Source organism: Pogonomyrmex barbatus, unplaced genomic scaffold (genome assembly GCF_055798465.1).
Source record: "Pogonomyrmex barbatus isolate J1 unplaced genomic scaffold, ASM5579846v1 scaffold1, whole genome shotgun sequence".
In the NCBI taxonomy this organism is placed as follows: domain Eukaryota; kingdom Metazoa; phylum Arthropoda; class Insecta; order Hymenoptera; family Formicidae; genus Pogonomyrmex; species Pogonomyrmex barbatus.
This window is the reverse complement of record NW_028297098.1, coordinates 25,258,619-25,280,746: the sequence shown is the minus strand read 5'-3', so window position 1 is coordinate 25,280,746 and position 22,128 is coordinate 25,258,619. Positions and strand designations below refer to the sequence as shown.

At 39.4% G+C, this 22,128-nt stretch overlaps 2 protein-coding genes across 10 annotated transcripts in view; one reads left to right on the top strand and one right to left on the bottom strand.

Annotated features, from left to right (window-relative positions):
• Window positions 1-16,542, top strand: part of Ca-alpha1D (Ca[2+]-channel protein alpha[[1]] subunit D) — a 66,919-nt gene extending 50,377 nt beyond the window's left edge. For 4 of the 9 annotated variants that reach the window (XM_089078993.1, XM_089078986.1, XM_089078998.1 and 1 more), the window contains 19 exons: window positions 2,180-2,232; window positions 2,888-3,034; window positions 3,390-3,591; window positions 4,390-4,659; window positions 4,813-4,896; window positions 5,012-5,200; window positions 5,287-5,389; window positions 5,632-5,786; window positions 5,877-6,101; window positions 6,459-6,663; window positions 6,751-6,884; window positions 7,040-7,141; window positions 7,228-7,329; window positions 7,397-7,506; window positions 8,004-8,135; window positions 9,673-10,037; window positions 10,712-11,125; window positions 12,127-12,254; window positions 12,349-16,542. In XM_089078993.1, the coding sequence (XP_088935119.1) occupies window positions 2,180-2,232; window positions 2,888-3,034; window positions 3,390-3,591; window positions 4,390-4,659; window positions 4,813-4,896; window positions 5,012-5,200; window positions 5,287-5,389; window positions 5,632-5,786; window positions 5,877-6,101; window positions 6,459-6,663; window positions 6,751-6,884; window positions 7,040-7,141; window positions 7,228-7,329; window positions 7,397-7,506; window positions 8,004-8,135; window positions 9,673-10,037; window positions 10,712-11,125; window positions 12,127-12,254; window positions 12,349-12,732 (3,504 nt within the window). In that variant the 3' untranslated portion in view covers window positions 12,733-16,542. Of the gene's footprint in view, window positions 1-2,179; window positions 2,233-2,887; window positions 3,035-3,389; window positions 3,592-4,389; window positions 4,660-4,812; window positions 4,897-5,011; window positions 5,201-5,286; window positions 5,390-5,631; window positions 5,787-5,876; window positions 6,102-6,458; window positions 6,664-6,750; window positions 6,885-7,039; window positions 7,142-7,227; window positions 7,330-7,396; window positions 7,507-8,003; window positions 8,136-8,688; window positions 8,733-9,672; window positions 10,038-10,711; window positions 11,126-12,126; window positions 12,255-12,348 lie in introns of those variants that run through there. The other 5 variants (XM_089079008.1, XM_089079003.1, XM_089078987.1 and 2 more) reach the window with 4 other exon arrangements.
• A 686-nt stretch (window positions 16,543-17,228) lies between these two features.
• LOC105427525 (dnaJ homolog subfamily C member 2) lies at window positions 17,229-21,398 on the bottom strand. The gene is made up of 5 exons (XM_011639287.3): window positions 21,105-21,398; window positions 20,432-20,710; window positions 19,958-20,342; window positions 18,776-19,880; window positions 17,229-18,564 (listed from the first exon to the last, which is right to left on the bottom strand). Exons 1-5 carry the CDS (start codon window positions 21,154-21,156, stop codon window positions 18,514-18,516), a joined length of 1,872 nt encoding a protein of 623 aa, XP_011637589.2. The 5' UTR covers window positions 21,157-21,398; the 3' UTR covers window positions 17,229-18,513.
• Between the last annotated feature and the right edge of the window lie 730 nt (window positions 21,399-22,128).

The window sequence follows — 22,128 nt, the reverse complement described above, 5'->3', positions numbered from 1 at the left end:
ATTTCTGCCACTTCATATTTTATCGTCTTCTCGTTAAAATTATACACATGTATCGAAACGTTCCTGCCGCGAAGACGAAAATTGAGGGAACTATTGAAACGTGGAAAAATATTTGTTAAAACGATAGCGAGACAATATCCTCTCTAAAAATAAATTAATATCGGAGCAGATAGTCTTGTAAAATTAACGATCCATTAGGTTTCTCTAGTAATCATTAAAGAGAAGAGAGAGAGAGAGAGAGAGAGAGAGAGAGAGAGAGAGAGAGAGAGAGAGAGAGAGAGAGAGTGAGTAACATTATGGAAGTTAATTAAATTTGTCGGCATTTTCTCGAGCATTATAAATATCGTTTGACAATGTTCGATGAATATTTTCATGTCCCTTATAATGATCGTCCACTCTACAAGCCGCAGGAACGTTTTTATGGAAATATTCTCTCTCACGTGTAAACGTCGCTTTTTATCAAACGTATGCACAAAAAAAAAACAGGAAAGATACGTGAAGCACGATATCTGAGTCAGTAGATATGACGTACAGGAATAATTAACGCTAACGTAACCGAGATAAGAGAATAGGAAGATATATATGTCGAGTACGACGATAGCGATGCTTCTGCACGAGCCGCGCCACGTACGACGCCTGTGCTTTTTTACTTGCAAGCAATTATGGACAAAAAGAAGGAAGGGGAGAGGAGGGGAAAGGCAAGATCCGCTAAATCGTCAGCTGTTGCCAGCGGGAGAATGGGTGGGCTGTGTTGTGTTGTTCCGATCTGTTCCGTTATTTTTGGCCCGCACCAGCTCGTGTTACGTAGGTGGCAATTAGTACAATTTGGCGCGTCACGGTGGCCCATTGTTCGTGCTTTTTTTCCCATGTCGTGTCCGAGCCCACGCGAGCGCGCCCATGTCGACGGATAATGGAGCGGTCACGTAGACAACGACGATTTTCATCAAGAGAGCATTACGTGACGAGGCGCGTTATTACATCGCGCAAGTCTACGAAATTCGGCGGCTGTTTAAACCGCCGAGGTGCAATAATAGCGCCCGCCAGAAATACACCACCTCCGCCGTACATTCCGAGCGTCTCTTTCTCCGGAAAAAACGACGCGTCGTCTCTACGAAGGGACGAATTCGCGAATTGTCCGAAATCAAATTACCTGGAATTAATATTATTATTTACCTTCCCTCGCGCAAGCTGCGGTCATATTTACGAATCTAAAAAAAAAAGAAAATAATTTTAATTAATTGTAATTAGTTTTCAATTAGTTTCAATTGGTTTTAAATAAGAGAGCCCTGAAAGTTAAATTTGATAATCTTCGCAGTACGAAGATATTTTTGACATTGTCAAAGCTGCGCGCGAGGTTCTTGCATATCGTTATCTCTGCGAAAATTACGGAAGTGAAACGCGCGTGAAAGATCAAGTCCTAAGATCAACGCGAGAATTCGGAAGGTTGGAGAGGGTGTTTCCCCGCATTTATTGCACCGCCTCCCTCTGTCCACATGGTCGCGACGCAGGTTTCATGGCGAAGGGGGAGGGGGGGAGGGGAGGGGAGGGCGAAGGACCTGTTCACCGACACCTCTCCCTCAGCGTGCTTATGCACTCAATGTCCGTGTGCCAATTACCAAGTGCGACGAAAACGGCTTATTTATACACATGGACGTGGTCGCGAAAATCGTCGAGGAGAACAATCCCCCGCATCGTTCCGTACCTTGTTGTACATATGTATGCACGTGCCGACGAGGAATGTACCTTTTTTCCATACCACGTTTTTGCCTCACGTTAACACCCTCTTACCTTGCTCGATCACGTCTCGCTGTTGCTGCCGCTGACAATGCTATTGCAAGAATGGCCGATTCACAGCTGATGTGCGACCTGTCATGCTGGCGATCTTTGAGATTTTAATTCGCGCGTGCGACATGCCCAGAGATAGCCTTGTGTAACGACGTGTAAAACACATTTACATATTTCGTATTTCTGATCTCGCGTTTGAACGGTCATACGTATGCGTGTACGTAAACGCAAATTCGCGAGATAAGTAATCGTACTTTAACTTGAACGGCGTCAAATTGAATTTCAAGAACGCTAGCGTGTCGTCCGCAGCTTTAATATGTTGCGTAAATTCTAGTTCTGTATTTACGGACGCGTTAACGGCGATCGAAACTGATGGACTTCTTGTGTTGTGTAGGGCAAGTTTTTCTATTGTACCGATGCATCGAAAATGACGAATGCGACGTGCCAGTAAGTTATGATTATGTTTATAAATTAATAAAAGAAATATATTGAAAATATTCATATTATATATTGAAAATTCAATTATATATTAAATTTAACTTTAGATATATTACACTTATTTTTATTTTTAATAAAAAAAAATCTTGAAAAAAATTAGATTTTTCTAGATCGCATTTAAAAGTAATACAAAAAATTACATAAATAATCTTGAATACTTAAAGTATTTATATAAAAAAAATAAGCTTTTTGTCATTATTTCTTAATTATATTTCTTATTTACATTAGAGCACACTTCTACTTATTTATTTAAATAATTTTCAGATTCTAAACCGTTGTTAAATCTTTGTATTATTTTTAAATGCAATTTAATCTGTAATAATCTGTAAATTTTTCATAATTTTTTCATTGTATATATAAAAATTATAGAAACACGTAATACATCCTTAATTTGAATTTTAAGAAGTGCGATACAAATTATGAATATTCAAAATTTTTAGTAGCCTTGCATGTAATAATAATCTGCTGACGATAGAATGTGCAATTTAAAAATATAATTGAAAAATATATATATTTGATAAAAGGACAATTTTTCTAACGAAAATTCTCAGTAACTTAATCGAACAGATCACTTGAATACGGTACAAGAAACTCTCTTTTCCAGGGGTACTTATTTGGAATTCGAGGACGGTAATATTAACAGGCCGGTTGTAAAACAGAGAGAATGGCAGCAGCAACGTTTTCATTTCGATAACGTTGCTAAGGCAATGTTGACTCTCTTCACGGTCTCGACTTTCGAAGGTTGGCCATCGTAAGTACATTTTGTATTGCATTAGCAACGAATATTGTTCCGAGATTTCTAATGGGATTTCTAGTGGGTCATTAAATGCAGCACAGAAGGTTACTTATGCAAACTTTGCTTTTACAGCAATTTCAGTGTCGGTACAACAAAATTTTCATTTGGGAACTTGCTTCTTATATTTTTCTCCTTTCTCGTTACTTTCTCGAATCTTTATTTCTACTGTTCTTTGTGTCGACCAGCATTTTATCCTTTGTAAATTATTTCAATAAACGCTCGATTCTGCTAGATAACGAGATGTTAGCGGAATAAATAGATATTGTTTCTCTATACAAGATATCGGATTAACGTTGCTTCTGTTTAATAGACTGTTAGAATGGTCAATCGACTCGAACCAAGAGGATCATGGACCAATTCATAACTTTCGGCCGATAGTGGCCGCCTACTACATCATCTACATTATCATCATCGCGTTCTTCATGGTGAACATCTTCGTCGGTTTCGTTATTGTCACCTTCCAGAACGAGGGAGAGCAAGAGTACAAAAATTGCGAGCTCGATAAAAATCAGGTGAATTGTCGCACGAATTAGTAGCTTAGCTATTACGATTAAATTATAATAGTATTATTGATAACGAGACCATGACCCCAAGGATATTTTTATCTTTCAATTAAGTTGAGATTATTTTAGAATAAGAAAGCTTTAGAAAACACATTACGTATTAAGATTCTTGATCAATCATCAGTATTATCTGAGATTATTTCATTAGAAATGAGAAAATATACAATAAAAATTCTTGCAGGATATATTAAAATGGAAGTATATTTCAATAAAGCAACATTTACAACTTCTAAATCCTAGAATCCTAGAATCACTTGTAAAAAATACAATAAATTCTCCTTTTCATTAATTAATAAATATCCGTATAAGTTGAAAATAAATTATGCATAAACGAAATAAGCCAAGTTCATAGCTATAACAATTGTCGAATTAAATGATTTAATTTCTCTCTCTAAAACAAAGAAACAGTTTTCGATATATTTTATAAATCTATTTTATTCTATTAATTGCAAATGTTGTTTAATTGAAAAATATTTCTATTTAAGTATATATTTTGCAAGAATTTTTATCGTGTGTTTTCTCATCAATCGGATGAGTGAATCAGGAGTGCTTTAAACTTAAGTATTTGAGGAAAATGCAGTACCTACTAGCTTTATGACTGAAATTTAATAGAAAATAATAAACTTAAAAACAAAAATGGGAAATTATATTTTCCTTTGAGAACAAAGGTGGCCAGAACTAAAAAGGTATCTTGGGGTCACACAAGAATCGCGATGTTATGGAGCTAACAATAGCCTTCTTGTGCAGAGAAATTGCATCGAGTTTGCGCTAAAAGCTAAGCCAGTGCGTCGATATATACCAAAGCATCGAATACAGTACAAAGTCTGGTGGTTCGTCACCTCCCAACCGTTCGAGTACACGATATTTACCCTAATTATGATCAATACCGTGACGCTCGCAATGAAGTTCTATCGGCAACCAGAGATATACACGGACGCCCTGGACGTTCTCAACATGATCTTCACCGCCGTGTTCGCCCTTGAGTTTGTGTTCAAGTTGGCCGCATTTCGATTTAAGGTGCAAAAATTATCTTTATGTCTTGGTTTATTATGAATTTTTTTCATTTAAAATTTCACTACATTTCACTACCATGTGTACCTTTGTAGCGTTTAAGTGTTAATTACGCCCGTAAGTGAAGTTCGCCCGTAAGTCGAAGTTATTAATTTGCAGAATTACTTCGGCGATGCGTGGAATGTTTTTGACTTTATTATCGTGCTCGGAAGTTTCATCGATATCGTTTATTCGGAAGTTAACGTGAGTATCCGTTGCGCTCGACTTTGATCGAGCACCCGAGCGAGCAATATTCGCGATTACATTCAAGGGGCGGAAAGTGAAACGGTCAGCGTGAACCATTTTGTCATCCTTGCAGCCTGGATCCAGCATCATTTCCATCAATTTCTTCAGGCTGTTTCGCGTAATGCGATTGGTCAAGCTGCTGAGCAGAGGGGAAGGCATTCGAACCCTTTTATGGACGTTTATCAAGTCCTTCCAGGCTCTGCCCTACGTCGCCCTTCTCATCATAATGCTCTTTTTCATTTACGCTGTGATAGGCATGCAGGTAAGCAACGCCGATGGATCGATGGAAAGACGCGCATTTAAAGCGCATAAACGACAATGATTCGAAGGAGCGTTTTTTTTTTTCAGGTCTTCGGAAAGATCGCGATAGATGACAACACGGAGATAAATCGCAACAATAACTTCCAGTCCTTTCCGCAAGCCGTGTTAATTCTGTTCAGATCGGCGACAGGTACCACCAATTTTATTTGACTTTCTATTTGACAACCTTAAATATTTATGTTAGAGATGGAAAGTTTAATCGAGTTTTTTTCGGATTAGTTTTCGTTTTAGCAGAAATGTACTACAATAATAACCTTTAACGATATTATTATATGGAAATGCAAGTAACGTGTTATACAAACAGTCGTCAAGGATAAGCTAAGATATTATCACTGAAAAGAATCATGATCGATCAAATGTTTGCGACCGTAGGTGAGGCGTGGCAAGAAATCATGATGGCTTGTTCAGCGCAACCGCACGTCGTCAAATGCGATCCCATGAGTGACGATTTTCACAAGTTGGACACCTGCGGATCGGACGTTGCATTTCCCTACTTCATATCTTTCTATGTGCTCTGCTCATTTCTCGTAAGTTTATCTATTTTTACTTTCCTTTCGCATTAATTTTGTTATTTGGATTTTTGGAAAATTTAATTGCGCGTACCTCGCGAAAAACAGATCATCAACCTTTTCGTCGCCGTTATCATGGACAACTTCGATTATTTGACGAGAGATTGGTCGATTCTCGGGCCGCACCACTTGGACGAGTTTATTCGCCTGTGGTCCGAGTACGATCCCGACGCCAAGGGGCGCATTAAGCATCTCGACGTGGTAACGTTACTAAGAAAAATATCGCCGCCGTTGGGCTTCGGAAAGTTGTGTCCCCACAGAGTAGCTTGCAAGGTTTGTAAATAAAACTAATAACATAATTATATAATTACAGATCTGTCGATCTATAACAGCGCATCAATTTTATATTTGACACAAGAAATAATATTATTTTCCCATAAATGGCTTGCGTACGTTTATATTTTTATTTTATAATCTATTAATTTTTATTATCTATAAAATTAATTTACTTTCCCGTCGTATCTAATGAGTGACATCGTTTCGTTCGTGTCAGATTCTGGAGAAATTGTTACATCGTATTCAAATTTAATGAACGAACAAAAAGAACTCGAACTGTAAAGTTTAAATTAGCGGAATCGCTCTTTTTTCGCTCTTTTTTTTTTTTCCCTAATCTCGGGGTTAAAAATTCAGAGACTCGTCTCGATGAACATGCCGCTGAACAGCGACGGCACCGTTTTATTCAACGCGACTTTGTTCGCCGTCGTGAGAACGTCACTGAGAATCAAGACGGAGGGCAACATCGACGACGCGAACGCCGAGCTCAGGGCGGTGATCAAGAAGATCTGGAAGAGGACCAGCCCGAAGCTTTTGGATCAAGTCGTACCACCGCCCGGAGGTAAGCGTTTCCTCCATCGTGAAAAACCATCGTGAAATTTGTTTTCTCTCGCGAAATTAAATTTACACTTGGGATCGATCTGTCCAGTGGACGACGAGGTGACGGTCGGCAAGTTTTATGCGACCTTCCTCATCCAGGATTATTTCCGTCGATTCAAGAAACGCAAGGAACAAGAAATGAAGGATGGTGACAGAGACTGTCACAACACTGTGACCCTTCAGGTGATTTCATTGAAAGTTTAGAAGAAATCGTACTTAGAATTCTAGTGTGGATCATGCTCTCATGCAATATTGTTGGTTAAATGATTTGTGAAAAATCGAATTTGTTAAATCTCGTTAAATAATTATTAAATGTTAAATCTTAATTAAATTTTAAGGCTGGATTGAGAACGTTACACGAAGCTGGCCCCGAATTGAAACGCGCGATTTCTGGTAATTTGGAAGAACTCCTCGACGACAATCCGGAACCTATGCACAGGGTGAGATCATTGTATTTTATATTCGAAAAACTTTTCAAATAATAATAATTTCCATAACGGCATATAAAATTATTTGACATTTTCAGAGAAATCACTCGCTCTTTGGCAGTGTGTGGTCCAGCATGCGAAAAGGGCACCACGGTTTTCATAGGGCGAAATCGCTGAAAGTTAATTCCGCTGCTGCAAAGGCACGTAATGATTCGATCGCGAAATTCTCCCCTATGAATTAAATTCTGATTAAAAACTTTTTTACAGGCTTCCCCGACCAATTCCATAGATTTTCTACCATATGCCTCGTTACGGAGGACCGCCATCACGGATGCCACTAAACAAATCGCTAACCAACTTGTGCCAAATATAGCAGGGTAATTACTTTAATAATTAATTATTTTAATTAATTTATAGAGTACATGAGCAAAGTTAAAATTAATTTCTCTATGACGCTGTTTTGTACTTTCTAATATCTTTACCAATTATTTCTATTTGCAAAATGTCTGAAATCTTCAAGAAATAATTATATATATCTTAAAATTTTACGCGTCTATTTTATCATAAATATTAAAATTTAATTTTAATATTGTGATAATCAAAGTATTAAGAGAAAACAAGAGAGAATTAAAGTAATTTCTAATCATATAGCAAACTTCGTGATCCAATCATAAAAAAGACATTAAATAAAAAGAATATTTATTCTTAGAAGTTTTCAAATCTCACGACATCTAAAGTGTTGCTACCTTCTCTGGTGCCTTCGACAATTTTACCAAACTGTGTTTAATTATGCCGTATAGCTCCATTAATTAGGACGTTAGTAACGTTATAATTAATACCGTCTCGTAAAAAAAAAAAAAAAATGATCGTACAGAGGTCTGAGCGACGGCGCGATGAACCAGATGGGAACCGATTTGCGGCTGACGGGCGTCGAGGAGAACATACCCCTAAGGCCGCTCGCTGCTTTCGGCAATCCGGCGCAGCAGAGCACGTACAAAGTGGTCGAGTAAGTACAAGAAGGCGTACAGAGCGAGCGAGCGAGCGAGCGACAAATTGCAGCGAATATCCCTTTGTTAGATTACCATGTCCTACTACTCGTCCGTGTGTAATCGATAGTTATTATTTTCTACGATGATCTCGTTCTCTCTCTCTCTCTCTCTCTCTCTCTCTCTCTCTCTCTCTCTCTTTCTCCCTCTCTTTTTTTTTCTCTTGGTACATCATGTCATAGTGCATGCACAACGCTCATCGATTTGACTTTCTAATCGGCCGTGTGATCGTAAATTCAGTAAATTCGAGAAAAACACGCTGCAGTTACGTCACGTTTTATTTAATTTTTTCTTTTTTTTGTTATTGTTGTAGTTGCGTGATAGAGTACAGAACGATAAAAATCGCGACGCGATTTACAGATAACGCGGCCTTTGAACGTTTTGTCGATTTTAGCTAAGTTTTTCTTGCGACTTGCGACAAGTTATGTTTCGTCTCTTAGACTCGTATCATCGCCGACTCGTATCATTTCTCATTGTCCCTTTCGCTTTTCTGTTTACTATCGTACGTTTCAGTGGATCGGGTAGCGGTAACTATCTCCATCCCAATAGCGAATATGGTAAGACAAGTTAGGGCGATCAGTAGCTGGCTTTTCATTTTTTTTCTTCCTGTTGATTCGCAATTGCTTGCTCTGCGCGGCTGCATGTATCTTTCATTAATCACGCCGTCGGAATCCCGTTCAACCAGTTTGAATGATTTTACAGGGAATTGAGAATAATGTTCCCGTAAAAAAAAAAAAAAATATAACCGTTCCAGTTAAACGGGAATCGATTTGCAAGGCTGCGAGGAAAATTAGACGCGCGGGTCGCACACGCATTTCGAGATGTGAGAGAGATGCGTTTGCGTCCCGCGTGTGGTAACATTCTTGTTTCAGCTGATCGCATGTTGTTTGTACTACTAATAATCGTAGATTATTCGTTACACGTTGACGATAATGCTTGTTGAGCGCCTCCAAACGCCTCGATAAAAATATAATTTAGGCCAACTCATAAAGAATATTAAATTCCTCCGAGATATTATTTTTCAAATTATCTTCAATTATTTCACTGAACGAAACACGTTCTCTTTAATCTTGAATTAAATCCATTAAAAGTAAAATAAATAATAAACGAGAGATCTGAAATAATAAGAGGGAGAAATTTTGTTACAGACACAACTATTACTTACCATTTTGAGTTAAATAAATTTATTGTAATATCTATCTCTTCCTTTCTCTCCCTCTCTCTCTCTCTCTCTCTCTCTCTCTCTCTCTTTCTCTCTCTTGAATGCTTGTGCTCTTGTAGATGACAAATTCTGTCTGCCTCGTTTTAGACTTTTATTCAGAGCATCCTTGTTATTATATACTTAAAAAAAAAATATATATATATTTCGAGGCTTTTGAGGGGGTGCGTGGATCTGCCATGCGTATACGCACTAATGTACTAAGATCGGCCGTTACGCTTTTCTTTTCTTCTCCCCGCCGTCCTACCCCGCGTGTGTGCGTGTGCACGCTCGTGCAGTCTTCAGGACGGAATCGAGCGGCAGTTGACGCCACCCACGCCTCCGCCGCGACGGAATCCACCGTCCTCGTCCACCGGCACCCCGAGCACCGGCACCGCCGTGCACGTCCCCGCCGCTACAGCGGCGGCAGCAACGGCAGCGACGGCAGCCACCGCAGCAACCGCAGCAGCATCCGCGGCGGCCGGCACGACGAGCGGGTCGAGTGTCGCGACGACGACGATCACCGCGTCGTGCACCACGAGCGCGAACACCTCGACCACCGCGACGAGCTCAAGCCCCGCTTCCTCGTCAAACGGAACGAACTGTTATTATACCTATGCGTCGCGGGGTTGCTGCGTTGATTGCGCAGTCTGGAGCAATCACGGTACGGGAACGTCGGTTCACTCGCACGCAAAAACAGCCCCCGCCGTCGCTCTGCTGGCATCAACAAGGAGACTTTTCCTCGATACTTTTTGCTCTCAGTCTCTAATTCATTCATTTAGGATTTATTCAATCTAAAGTAAAATTTTTTTGAATTACATAATATTTACGAGCAAAACAAGTCGTGAAAAAAATTGGTAGTTAGTACTACATAGAGAAAACAGTTTTACAGGCAGATCTGAAAATTCGGTCAGAAAATACCTGAAAATAATTTTGTTGGATCATGAATAATTTTTGATCTTTTAGCAACCAATTTGAATACATTGTACATTGTAATAATTTTAAAAGCTATTTTCAGACATCTACATCTGGTCAAATTTTTAGATTTGCCAGCAAAATTATTCTTTCCGTATTACGTATTAAAACTGTTGTGATGATTAGCATCGTGCGAAAATGAGTAAATTCACAAAATTATAAAAAGATAAAACCTATGATAAATAATGAAAAATTAAAACAAAGTTGGCGACGTAAAAAGGCAAAATTATTTTTATACATCGTACATTTCTTGAAACAAAATTTCGTCGCGTTTGCCAGCACGATAAGTCTGATTTACGAGAAGATAGGCGCGATCAAGGCTTGCACCCCATTGATAAAACGTCCCCGTGTCCTCGCACGCAGCCGTAGATGATTGTGACGACGAGGACACGACAACCGGAAGCGGATCGAGCGATTCCGGCAGGTGGAACCCGCACTCGGAGGGTGGCGTGGTGCGGGGCACGACAGGGAAACCCCATGTCACCGTGCTGGGCGGCCGGTCGTCGAAGCGCCGGGCTAAGGCTCGTCGCGACGCCGCGACCGCCGGCGGCAAATCGGCTCCGGCGAGCTTCCGGTCGCGGGACGCAGCCGCTGCGGCCGCCACGACGGCGGGCCAGCCGGCGGGATCCGCGACCGGTACGTGCACCGTTGCTAATGGCCTTAAAATGGCACAGAACCAGGCGATCGCCGTGGCCAGCTTCCTCGCCGACGTAGACTCGCGGCAATGGCGTGTCTGCGCCTCCTGCTTGTCACACCGAGCATCCTACCACGGCAGAGGTGACTAAAGCGTAAATCGATCCTTTGCGATCGTACATTGCAAAATATTTGGAAGTTTTTTTTTTTTTTTTTTTTTTAAAGCGATCGACACAAGTTGCGATTGAATTTGAACGAGATTCATTTGTAAATTGAAAAATTGTAATCATAATATAAATGCGCTCCGACTTAAATCCTGTCTATTTCAAATTTTTGCAAATTATTTTAATTTTTGCAAATGAATTATACACGGAATCACATCAGCCAATATTTTGCAAGATAAAAATAAAAGTCGAATAGTTAAAAGTTATCGATCGCAAAGGATTGATATCAACAAAGTACGTTGATGCACGCTCAAATATGAGCAACAATTCTTTTGTTTCGTTATGTTCAAGATTTTGTTAAATTCATTTCCTTGAAATATATTCACGTTGGTTTCACTGATTATTCTTATCCTTTAATTTTTATAGATAATGTTTATCAAGGCACAAAGTTATTAGATATATTTCTGTCTTAGTTAAAAAATTAATTTAGTAATCAAAATTTATCTTGATGTCCAAGCTAAAATAGTTTTCGAATGAAAATTGAGTGTACCTGACATTAGTTACGAAATCAGACAATTTGACATGTGAGGTAATCATTTTTCATTCGAGTAATCCCTGCACGATGAAATCTCCCGAGAGGGAGAACATACAAAGAACATACGAAGAGAGACGTGGATACGAAGCAAAGTGTTGCTCAGGTGGTCAACCGCTGCTCGAAGCACGCGCTCTGTCAGCTTTCGAACTAACATCCTAACACGGTCTCATCACCTAACGCTTTACTCTTAACTGCAATTCGATTGACACATTAGTAATCTCGCTAAGCTTGAGAGAGGAGGCACAGTATGTCACTAAATCAGTTTTGGTGTGCGCTATGCTCGCTAATGCAAAAATGCCTTTTCGGCAAGAGCGAATCGAAAGCGATAAAGAGGCAGGGCGTGATTGACTCGAGCTAACAATCTGACGGCTCTCCTCGTTCGTCAGTTGCCTGGGCCACAGAGAGTAACGGAAGCGTCGGCGCAGAGCGCCTGTCCCACAGTATGCCCGGAAGTCCCGCGGACCGGAAGCCGAACTTTGAGGTCATCGGAAGCGCGGAGAGCCTTGTCGGTCGGGTGAGTTGGAGAACGAGGATAACACTAAACAAACGATGGATCCAGCTTCATCTTTCTAAAAATGTCTCTCGCATTATTTTTTTTTTTTTTTTAGGTTCTAGTGGAGCAAGGTCTGGGCAAGTATTGCGACCCGGACTTCGTGCGGTACACGTCGCGCGAGATGCAGGAAGCGTTGGATATGACGCGAGAGGAGATGGACCAGGCCGCGCATCAGTTGCTCCTGCAAGAGCGACGCGGCCAACCGTTGTCGTACCAGCTGCAGCAGGGCGCGGAGCAGCCGCAGCAACAGCAGCAACAGCTGCACCCGTGGAGCAGCCAGCAGCAACATCAGACCACGACCGGCATTGGCTATCAGCCGTTGCAGGAGCAGCCACCGAGTCAGCCGGTCTACCGTCAGCTGCACTCTTCCAGCTACCGTCGTCGCAGCAGTAATCGGCAGCAGCAGCAACAACAGCAACAGCGACAACCGCCGTCCTAGCAGGACGAAAAGCCACTCGCCACGGCGCGAACCACGTCGTCCACCACGACGTAACCCGAAAACTCCCTACTCCCCCGTGTCGGGAGTAGTCGCCAAATGATCGAGGTCGCCAGTTAACATGAAGTAACTGCGAGGAATCACCATTGAAGGACCACCGACGGGATCTGAATCGATCGCGAGCTCGATGGATTCAGACCCATGCGTGGATTCGATCGCCGTTGTTGTTGTTGCTCGAGGAGCACGAGGACGTTTTACAAACTGTTCTGAATATGTATAGCGTATACGTAGTTAGGACCGAGAGATGCCACTCGAGAGCACAAAATGCCGGTTTAGTCTAGAGGGGGAGGAAGTAGCGGGACGAAGTCGCGACGCGAAGGGCGACCGCTCGGCGTCGAGATGTTCATTCCGCGTGACACGCTCGGATCAAACCCAATAAACGCGCATTTTCGTTTCGAGTGGATATTTTCTAATCAAGCGCGGATGTTCACCCGGCATCCTTTTCAGTCACGCGAATCGCTCGCGATCATCACTTGGCGCGGGTTGCGCGCAAGTCGCGATCGAGCGAGGCAAGTTGCTGTTCGTTTAGGTACAAGAATATATTAGGCTTTAAGAGATGTATTTTCGCCGCGATGGGTGGATAGGTCAAGACGATCCAGGAGTCGTCGCGGCGCGGAGCTTTGTTTTGTGAAACGTCGTTTTACGAACGATCGCGAGATTAAGATCGACGGAGCATCCTGGGACCTGAGAGCTCCCGGCGGAATTGAGTTTATTTCTCTAGAAACAGTCCTCTAGAGATTCACCATTGTTCCCGTTTAACGTTGATCTCCGTTTTTCGGTTTTCGAGTCGTCTTGACCGAGGGCGAGTGCCACGTGTACCACATGTAAAAGGTAGACGAATTAAAATAAAAGAAACTCGTGGGAAATTGTAAATTTCTCACACTGTGAATCTTATTAAGTTGGCTTCATAATTTATAGAAATAATATTTAACGATCTACATAAGAAGCATACAATTGGCAATAATTAATCGAGAGTTCGAGAAGTGAATTTCTTATTCAATTATCTTAATTCGTCTATTTTTTATAGCGATCTAATACCTTCTTTTACAAGACTCATTACCTGTTTTAACTCTTTACGACACTTTATAGAATATTTATTATTACCTTATAAGTGTAATCTGACGTGAGAACTTTTTACCAAACACCTACCACAATTTCCTATTGGATAGTAAAAATCTCTCTTCTATACAAATAAGCGCGAACGGAGGGAGTCGAATGAAAAAATGCTATAATAAAAAATTCGAGTCGTAAAGGGTTAAAGGAGGTTGAAAAAAAAAATAACACGTCGGCGGATGATCGCTCTTATTGTTCTCATTATTGATTAATCTCGTTGCCCTTGTTCTGATAATTACCGGTTACTAGCACGATGATTACAACTCATGACTCGTACGTATATGGATTCTAGATGAGATAACAAGTGCCTAAGTATCTATAACTTCTTTTGGACCAGAGAAAGACTTTTATCAACTTAGACAAAGTAAATGACTATTATTGCGAATTATTATTGCGCGAAGAGAGAGAGTTGCGAGTCGAGTGTGTTGTACACTACTGACGATATGTTGTGACGATATATAGATATTATTATTCGTATTTGTAATTGTGTACATAGCACCGTTGCGCGCGTATATTTCCGCTGAGATACGTGAGGATGAATGGCCAATAAACTAGCGCTGCGAGAGATTCGAGATTATATATTAATATATATATATATATATATATATATATATATATAAAAATATATATATATTATATATCTCTAGATGGCAATCTCTATACAAAACGAGAGTAAGGGTGGGCGGGGACATAACGGGGATGGTGAGTAAATGGGACGCACGCGGATCTTTTCTCCCTTGGGGAAACAACGCGGCCATTCAATATATGATTTTTATTACAAAAAATGTAAACTCGGACGTGACGACGCGAGGATCTAAATCACGAATCTCTTTCTCTCTCTTTCTTAACCCACGATTACATCCACTCAGGTGCATGCTCAACGATACGGAGGGCTTTATAAAAAGCCATTTCATGATTCCCAACAATCTCATCTCCGGGGACGCGTGTCGCTTGCGAAAAATTTACGGTGGGTTTTAATTAATGAGATAAACCGAAAATTTCGCTTCAATCGGCTGATATTTGAAAATATTTTGTTGTAAAATATTCTGTCTATTGTGAAAAATTAATAACACTAAACAAAATTTGACGTTTAGCACATCTACTCAAAATCTACTCACGGAATTAAGTCAATTAAAATAAAAATTATAAAATAACTTGAAATTATTCAGCTTTTACATATAATGTATAATTGGATATATCGAAAGTATTAATGGTATGAAATTGAGGTAAAATATGAAAGACAGTAGAAGTGAAAAGTTGCTCGAGATAATTTAAGACCCGTCTCCGTGAGAAATCTCTGGAGTAAATCGTTCGGAAATAGCGCGGGTCCTCTTTCACGCACAAAGAGTTTATTCGTAAAAGAATACAATCGACAGAGAACCGCAACAGCCGCAACAATGCAATCTCAGACTTTTAAACCCGATCGCAATATGTAGAAATCGCGTTTTGTGTGTCGTTCGACTGACTTTTGGGGTACGCAGAAACGTGAGATTGGGAACCGGAGGATGATAATAGACATTAAAACTAATTACGTAAATGTTAACTTATAGACGTTGACAAATTTTTAAGCTCTCGTAAATTTTATAAGTACTCGTCAATCGGCGTGGTTCTGGAGATTTGTCGCGTAATGCTTCGATTTTTTTCCATTTGTATACATATGTCGAGTAGTAAGGAGGAGGAAAAAAAAACGAGCGTTAACGCGGAGAGAACGTGTAGAACCAATTAGAATCTAATGCTTTAACGAAGGAGACCTCAGAACTTAGAGCTTCGCCGATCTCGGGCGAACATCGGGCGATTGACAAATCGGTTTATTGTTATACGGATTACTAGTTTGGAATACTTTCAGAACCACGTTCCTCGGCAGCCTTCTCGGCTTGTCTACGACCAATGCGAACTCCACTCTCTCACACATCTTCTCTTCGTGAATTTTTCCATGTATGGCAAATTTGCCGTTTTTCTCGCCTTACGTTTCTTCCGTATGTTGCTTCTTACGGTGCGTTGTCCTAACAATGTAAGCCAAAGTGCTCTCGTTTTGCACCGACGATCCACTCGTAGATCGTGCGATTTACGATCGAAGATTTTTTTTTTTCTCTCGTCCCTCACCTTCGATTTTCCCTCCTTAATCGTCGATTGCATTGCATATCCCACGTTTGACGCTCTATATATTAATTGTCCTTCCTTCCATTTAATTTCTTTACTTTAAGTAATAACACGAACCTTATTACGAAACATATAGTACATATGTACATATAGTATATAGTATATATATATATATATATATATATATATATATATATACTATATGTATACTATATGTATACTATATGTATACTATATGTATATACACATATATATGCCAAATTTTTAGAGAAGAGTTGGACGATGCTGAAGCAGTAAGTGTAAATTACAGAGACTATGGGTCCGTAAACACGACCACAAGTAGCAGCAGAATTTTTTACGCTCTGTAAAGTGATATAGATCGCCGTCTGTTCCTCTCGTCTCTCGCGGACGGAAGAGATATAAAATAAAAAAAAAAGTAAAGGGAGCGCCACACGGTCCAGAACCACTAATGTTTAAAAAAAATCCGAAGTCTGTTTATATCTTATGATGTCTGAATAAAAATTGTCATAGCAATTAAAACCTCCCCCGTGCAATCTATGTTCTTTTCGCTCATTATCTACGTTCGACGATAAATACACGCATGTATATGTAGACACGCACATGCGTATATTTCATTAGAGTTTAATAGTTTTCAGGAGAAATATCGTTGTTGGATCTTACAAGATGATCATTTGGCGATTAAATTATGAAAATAATTAGGCGAGAAGTAAACTGATTTTCTTGCGACTTAAAATTGAAGAGGCTATTTTGCGAAACAAACGCGGTTTCGTTTATGTACAATAGAATGCTCGATCTTTCAATGTTCTAACATCTTTTTGTATCATTTAACAATGGAACAAAAACAATGAAATACATAGAGTTCCACTTACGATAAATAATAATAAGTTATAATAAATCAAAGAAGATACGAGAAATATATATCGGATTACCGATTATTTATCGTAAATATGAATATTCGTGTATAGAAAGACCAATATTTTCCATTTTGTAATACTAAAAAATCATCAGGGAAGATGACCAAGAATAGTGTAATTAAAACCAAGAGAAAAATTACAAATTTGTAAAAAAAAAAAACCGTGATTCCAATCAATCGAGATAAATTTGAAAACTAGATATAAGATTTGCGAAAAAGAATTTACTCCAAAATATTTTTTCTTAATCTTATAAAATGTGCAGAGGGGATGCAGAATTCAGCAGGACCAATCTTTTACTGTGATTAAAGTTTCTCGATCTATTTTGTTATGAATAATGCTCGAATTCGTTTGAAATAAAATTGGCATTAGTAGTCGGGAATTAATATTAATAGTAATAATTATTGATTAATAATACATTAATTGATAATAATAACGCCGGATAATGTAACAAGGAATGCTTTCCTGATAAAAACAAAAAATTTAGTATGTAGTAATGAAACAAAGCGCACAATAATTACATTCGTCATTCTGTTTTACCTGTTGTAGACTTTAGTGGTCCATACGCTGCGGATTCGTCGAAAAAACACGTATCTCGATTATATTTCGTCGCTTTCGTTTAAATTTATATAAGAAACGGTATGTTTCAAAATAGGGAGTTAAAATGTTGGAATATGGAGCAAGAAAAATAGGAAATAAAATTAAATGTGCGCGCACGCGCGTGGTGATTGAAACAAAATTTCTTCGTGAAATCCAATTATATCATATCATCCTTGAAAAATAATATTTTTTGTGATATTTTATAAATCTTATAGCTATATAAAGATTCATAAAATATCATTCACAAATATATCAGAGATAAAATTGTTTTTATAAATTATAAGAAAAATAATTAAATTTAACAAATATATTCCTTTTCTTCGGATTCAATAATATTTTCAAAAGATTTCATGACAAATGAAGGAATTATAATCAGGATAAATGAAGGATACGTACTTATAAAGTGGAGGATTATGGGAACACTTTAGTCGACGAGCGTTTCCATCCAACAGCCGCTTTCAAAACATCCTCATTTATTTATAAAGTCCGGCTTTCTCTTCTGGCCACTGTCTCTTCCTACGACGGCAGTAACTCCTTTTTATTTTACAGTACTTACAATATGAAGTGTAAGTCGGTCATGAAATACATATTCATATTGCCAAAGGAAAGAAGATCCTAAATTTTAAGCTTCATCACGGAAGTGATTGGATAGTAGCATGACTTCAAAGGTACATTCAGAATGTACAGCGCGTAGGAATAAAATGTGTCGCAGAGTCGATTGAACGAAACACGTCGAATTTTTCTGTATGCCGTGCAATTAATTCGTGCACGTATAGGCTGTAGCAAGGCACAAGTATGCACGCGAGCTGGCACTCAATGAATAAGCTAAAGTTCTTTCGTCCAGTCTTAAATTTCGATTATAATTTTCTAGGGAAGAATTCCGTTTCAGGGAATGAAACAATCATCATATTGGAATCGCGAAATTGAACTAAAGTTCAATAAGTTAGAAGGAAATTTCAAGCTTAGCGTGCAGTTAATATTATTTCGTCATCTGCGCCGCCTTCTTCGCTTTTACGAGCTCGACTAGTTCCTGCAACAAAGAGAAACAAACATGGTTTGATTCCTTATCCATTAAATAACACTGTGTCTGATTTAATTATCTAAAATGTTTGTTTCTTTTCTATTTAAAAAAAATCTTGACAAATTCTTTTATATATGCTTATCTTGAGATTACATAAAATTTCAAAAGTATCATACGATTATAACAATATCGGTTATATATCTTTTCTCTCAATGCTTACCTTATATCGCTTCATGCATTCTTTTTTCGTCCTAGTGGGTATACACGCTGCGATCTGATCCCATCTATCCGAGACCGTCGTGGGATAAGTTTTTAGCGCTTGCTCCAGGAGTTTTTGTTCACCTGGCGTCCACGGTGCCGATTCTTTTTTCGTTTCCTTAGGTTCAACGGCGACGCCGTTCGCAATTGGATGGTCCAGACGCTCTGTAACAGCTGGCATTCTTTCCTCGATAGCTTCTTTGCTCTTTTTCTCGGCAATAAAATTGTCGAAGGCTTTTTTATTCGCTTGTTCTTTCAGACTCGATTTACTAAAGTCGATTGATTGTAAACTCTTGGCCTTTGCCAACACTTCTTTGGCGTCTCGCGTAGCTCCGCTAGTAGAACTGCTGTGTTGATTGATGAAATTTGCTACTACTTCCCAACGTTGATTGGTGCCGGCGGGAAATAGATTGACCGCTTTTATCAAAAGTTGCAAGTCGTTCTCACTCCAGGGTGCGGTGCAAGTTTTGGTTTGTTTATCGGGCATATTTCTCGCATCATTATTGATTACATTCACGCGGCGTTCTGCCTCGATTCTCCGTTCAGCTTCTTCGACGATGCCCAAAAATGCGATTCTGCCATTGGTCTGAAGTTGTTTCATTGCTTCTTCTAGCTGCATCAGCTTAAACAGTTCACAGATTTTCTCTACGCTCTCCATATGTCGAAGACTCTCTTCCGAGCTTTCAGCAAAGTAATTGTTTGCCTTGCAGAAATCTCTAAGTGCCTTCCGCTCTTTGCGCAACGCTTTCTTTTGAGCCTCACGCTCCTGCTTCAACGCTTCTTGTTTTGCTCTCTCCTCGGATTCTCTTTTCTCTTTTTCTAATCTTTCCTTCTCTGCCGCATCCCGGGCTATTCTCTCTTCTTCCTGCTGTCTGGCTTTTGCCGCTTCTTGCTTCGCTCTTTTTACAGCATTCTTCTTTTCCTTATCTTCTTGTTGGAATTTCTTTATCCTAGGATCTATATTGTAAGCCATATCCACTAAAGTACGTATTCGCGCCATCTCCTCTTTTTTCCGTTTCGCTCTCGTCGCTTTGTTCTTCTTCTCGATCCACTTGCGCATGTCCCGGCTGCAATTAATTTCGTCGTAAAACGCTATGCTGCAATTTTCCTCGAAGAAAACCCTGATGTGATTCGTCGTACTTACTCTTGACCACTCTCCTTGTCTTCCTCGTCGAGGTACGAATACTCGCGCCAGGAGTCGAAGTCATACCAGAATGAATAGAATTGTTCTACCTTCTCTCGTGGCATCAGTGGTCCACCCAGTCGCGGTACGGGTTTCTTCACGGACCACCGTGAATTCTCTTTGAAAGCTTTACCCAACACCTCGTAGAAATTGTTCCGACAATCCTTCTCGTCCGGCAAATTATCATTGAAGCAAGGATCCACGCTATCGTAACTTCGTCTTTTTGCTTGATTCCCAAGGGTTTCCCAGGCGCGAGTTATACATGTAAAATAGTCATCGTCTGGTCGGATTTCCTCGCCCATTGCCTTGCGCTTATCAGGATGATGTTTTAATATCTTCAGCTTGTCTGCAATTCAGGCAAACATATCTAACCTAATTACTATCAACCCAGAGATGTTATACTCTATATTTATTTACAAAGCATATTTTACGTACAGGCTCTTTTAATGAGATCTTCGGTTGCTCGGTGCCTGAGATCTTTCAAGCCTAGTACAGCATAATGGTCCTGATCCTTCCAATCTCTTGGATCTAATGATCTAAGATATTCAAGATCATCCTCGAATTGATATTGAGACAGATCTTCTTCTTCGTCCGACGATTCTGAAACGCTGGAGCATGTGAGGCTTCGGTGGAATTGGGCTCGCCATGCCTGTGCGGTTGAATACAAAACTACTGCACCCGCTGTACCGCTGTACGTATTTGTCTTGCTTGGATCTGTAATGTGTTAGTCTCAAAATACATCTCAAAGAGAAAAGATATGAGGTACTGTCACGAAATAATGCGGTGATTACGCGTAAATGAAATCGCGACGAACAAAGAATACATCGGGTATAGCATAACCATGTAACTCAAAACGTTCGCTCCAACGAGCGATCATCGTCGCAGATTTATGTGAATTCAGCGCGAATGAAAATCACCCTGAAATTACTGCTGCAGTGAAAGATAAATTGAATTAATTAACTGACATTATCTGATGGCCAAAACCCTCTCGGGAGACGCGCGCGTTTATCTGAAACGCCTTGTTCCGTGACAATTCTAACCAATTTTAACCTCAAAAGGCCGGTATCGCGCGAGATGGCTCAATCAAGGAGGAATTACGATCACTCACCGGATATGGAATTGAATGCGGCGGAGTCCTCGTTCCCGGTGCCGTCTGTCATCGTCGTGCGATCTTCGACGACGAGCTGGTCCTAAAATCGCACACGAAACGCACAAAGAAACTCCTCGGCCACGCTACGCGTGCATACTCGAACGAACACGAATACCGCCGCGGCGCTCGTCACTAACAAAGAGGAGCCTGAGAACGTCCTTTCCGGCCTTTTTCATCCTTCGCACGCTACCTCCGTACACTAGAGCCCCCAAGTTTTATTTTAGCATCTTGGAATTAAGTAGTCACTCCCATTTTTTGACACCTGCCGATAAAGTATCACAGTCTGATGTGTGTTCCGTGCTCCTTCCACAATTCGTGGATCAAGAATATGCTTATTAATTATGCATCTATTTACGTTCGCGCACGTTTTTTATTTATTGTAGAAGTATTGGTGAACATTAATATTAATATACATTTATCAACATGTTCATATTCATATATACATGCATATACATATGCAATAAAAACAATGTATGATAAATATTTTCTTATTATTATAAAAAATCCTTCATAATTATATGTTGTACAATTATTTTTATAATTTATTGTTATTTTATATTTAAATCTATCGTACTATATATTATATGATATTTTATATAATATCATATATACTATATTGAAAATCAGTTTATATAATAATAAAATATAAGAAAAATAAAAAATATATAATTATGTACAAAATAAGTACAGCGCTTTTACATTTTATATTTTTAACTCAAGAATATATTTAAAGAACAAAATATAATAAATAGATTTGTGTGTGTGTGTGTGTGTGTGTGTGTGTGCGTGCGTGCGTGCGTGCGTGCGTGTGTGTGTGTGTATGTGTCTATATGTCATGAATTTAAATTAAAAAAAAGATATTAGGCGTTTAAAGTACCAACCAAATGTTATTTATTATATTTTGTTCTTTTTACAATTAATCTTTTGAACAAATTTACAAGTTTTTAAATTATTAAATTAAACAAATTCTTAAACTATTATC

What these genes read in the sequence shown, in the direction of transcription:
- LOC105427525 (XM_011639287.3), bottom strand. Translation starts at nt 21,156, where the DNA reads ATGACAGACGGCACCGGGAACGAGGACTCCGCCGCATTCAATTCCATA. An exon ending in CGCATTCAATTCCATATCCG is followed by an intron (nt 20,711 to 21,104) that starts GTGAGTGATCGT and finishes AACACATTACAG; the next exon opens with ATCCAAGCAAGACAAATACG. An exon ending in GACAAGGAGAGTGGTCAAGA is followed by an intron (nt 19,881 to 19,957) that starts GTAAGTACGACG and finishes AATTAATTGCAG; the next exon opens with CCGGGACATGCGCAAGTGGA.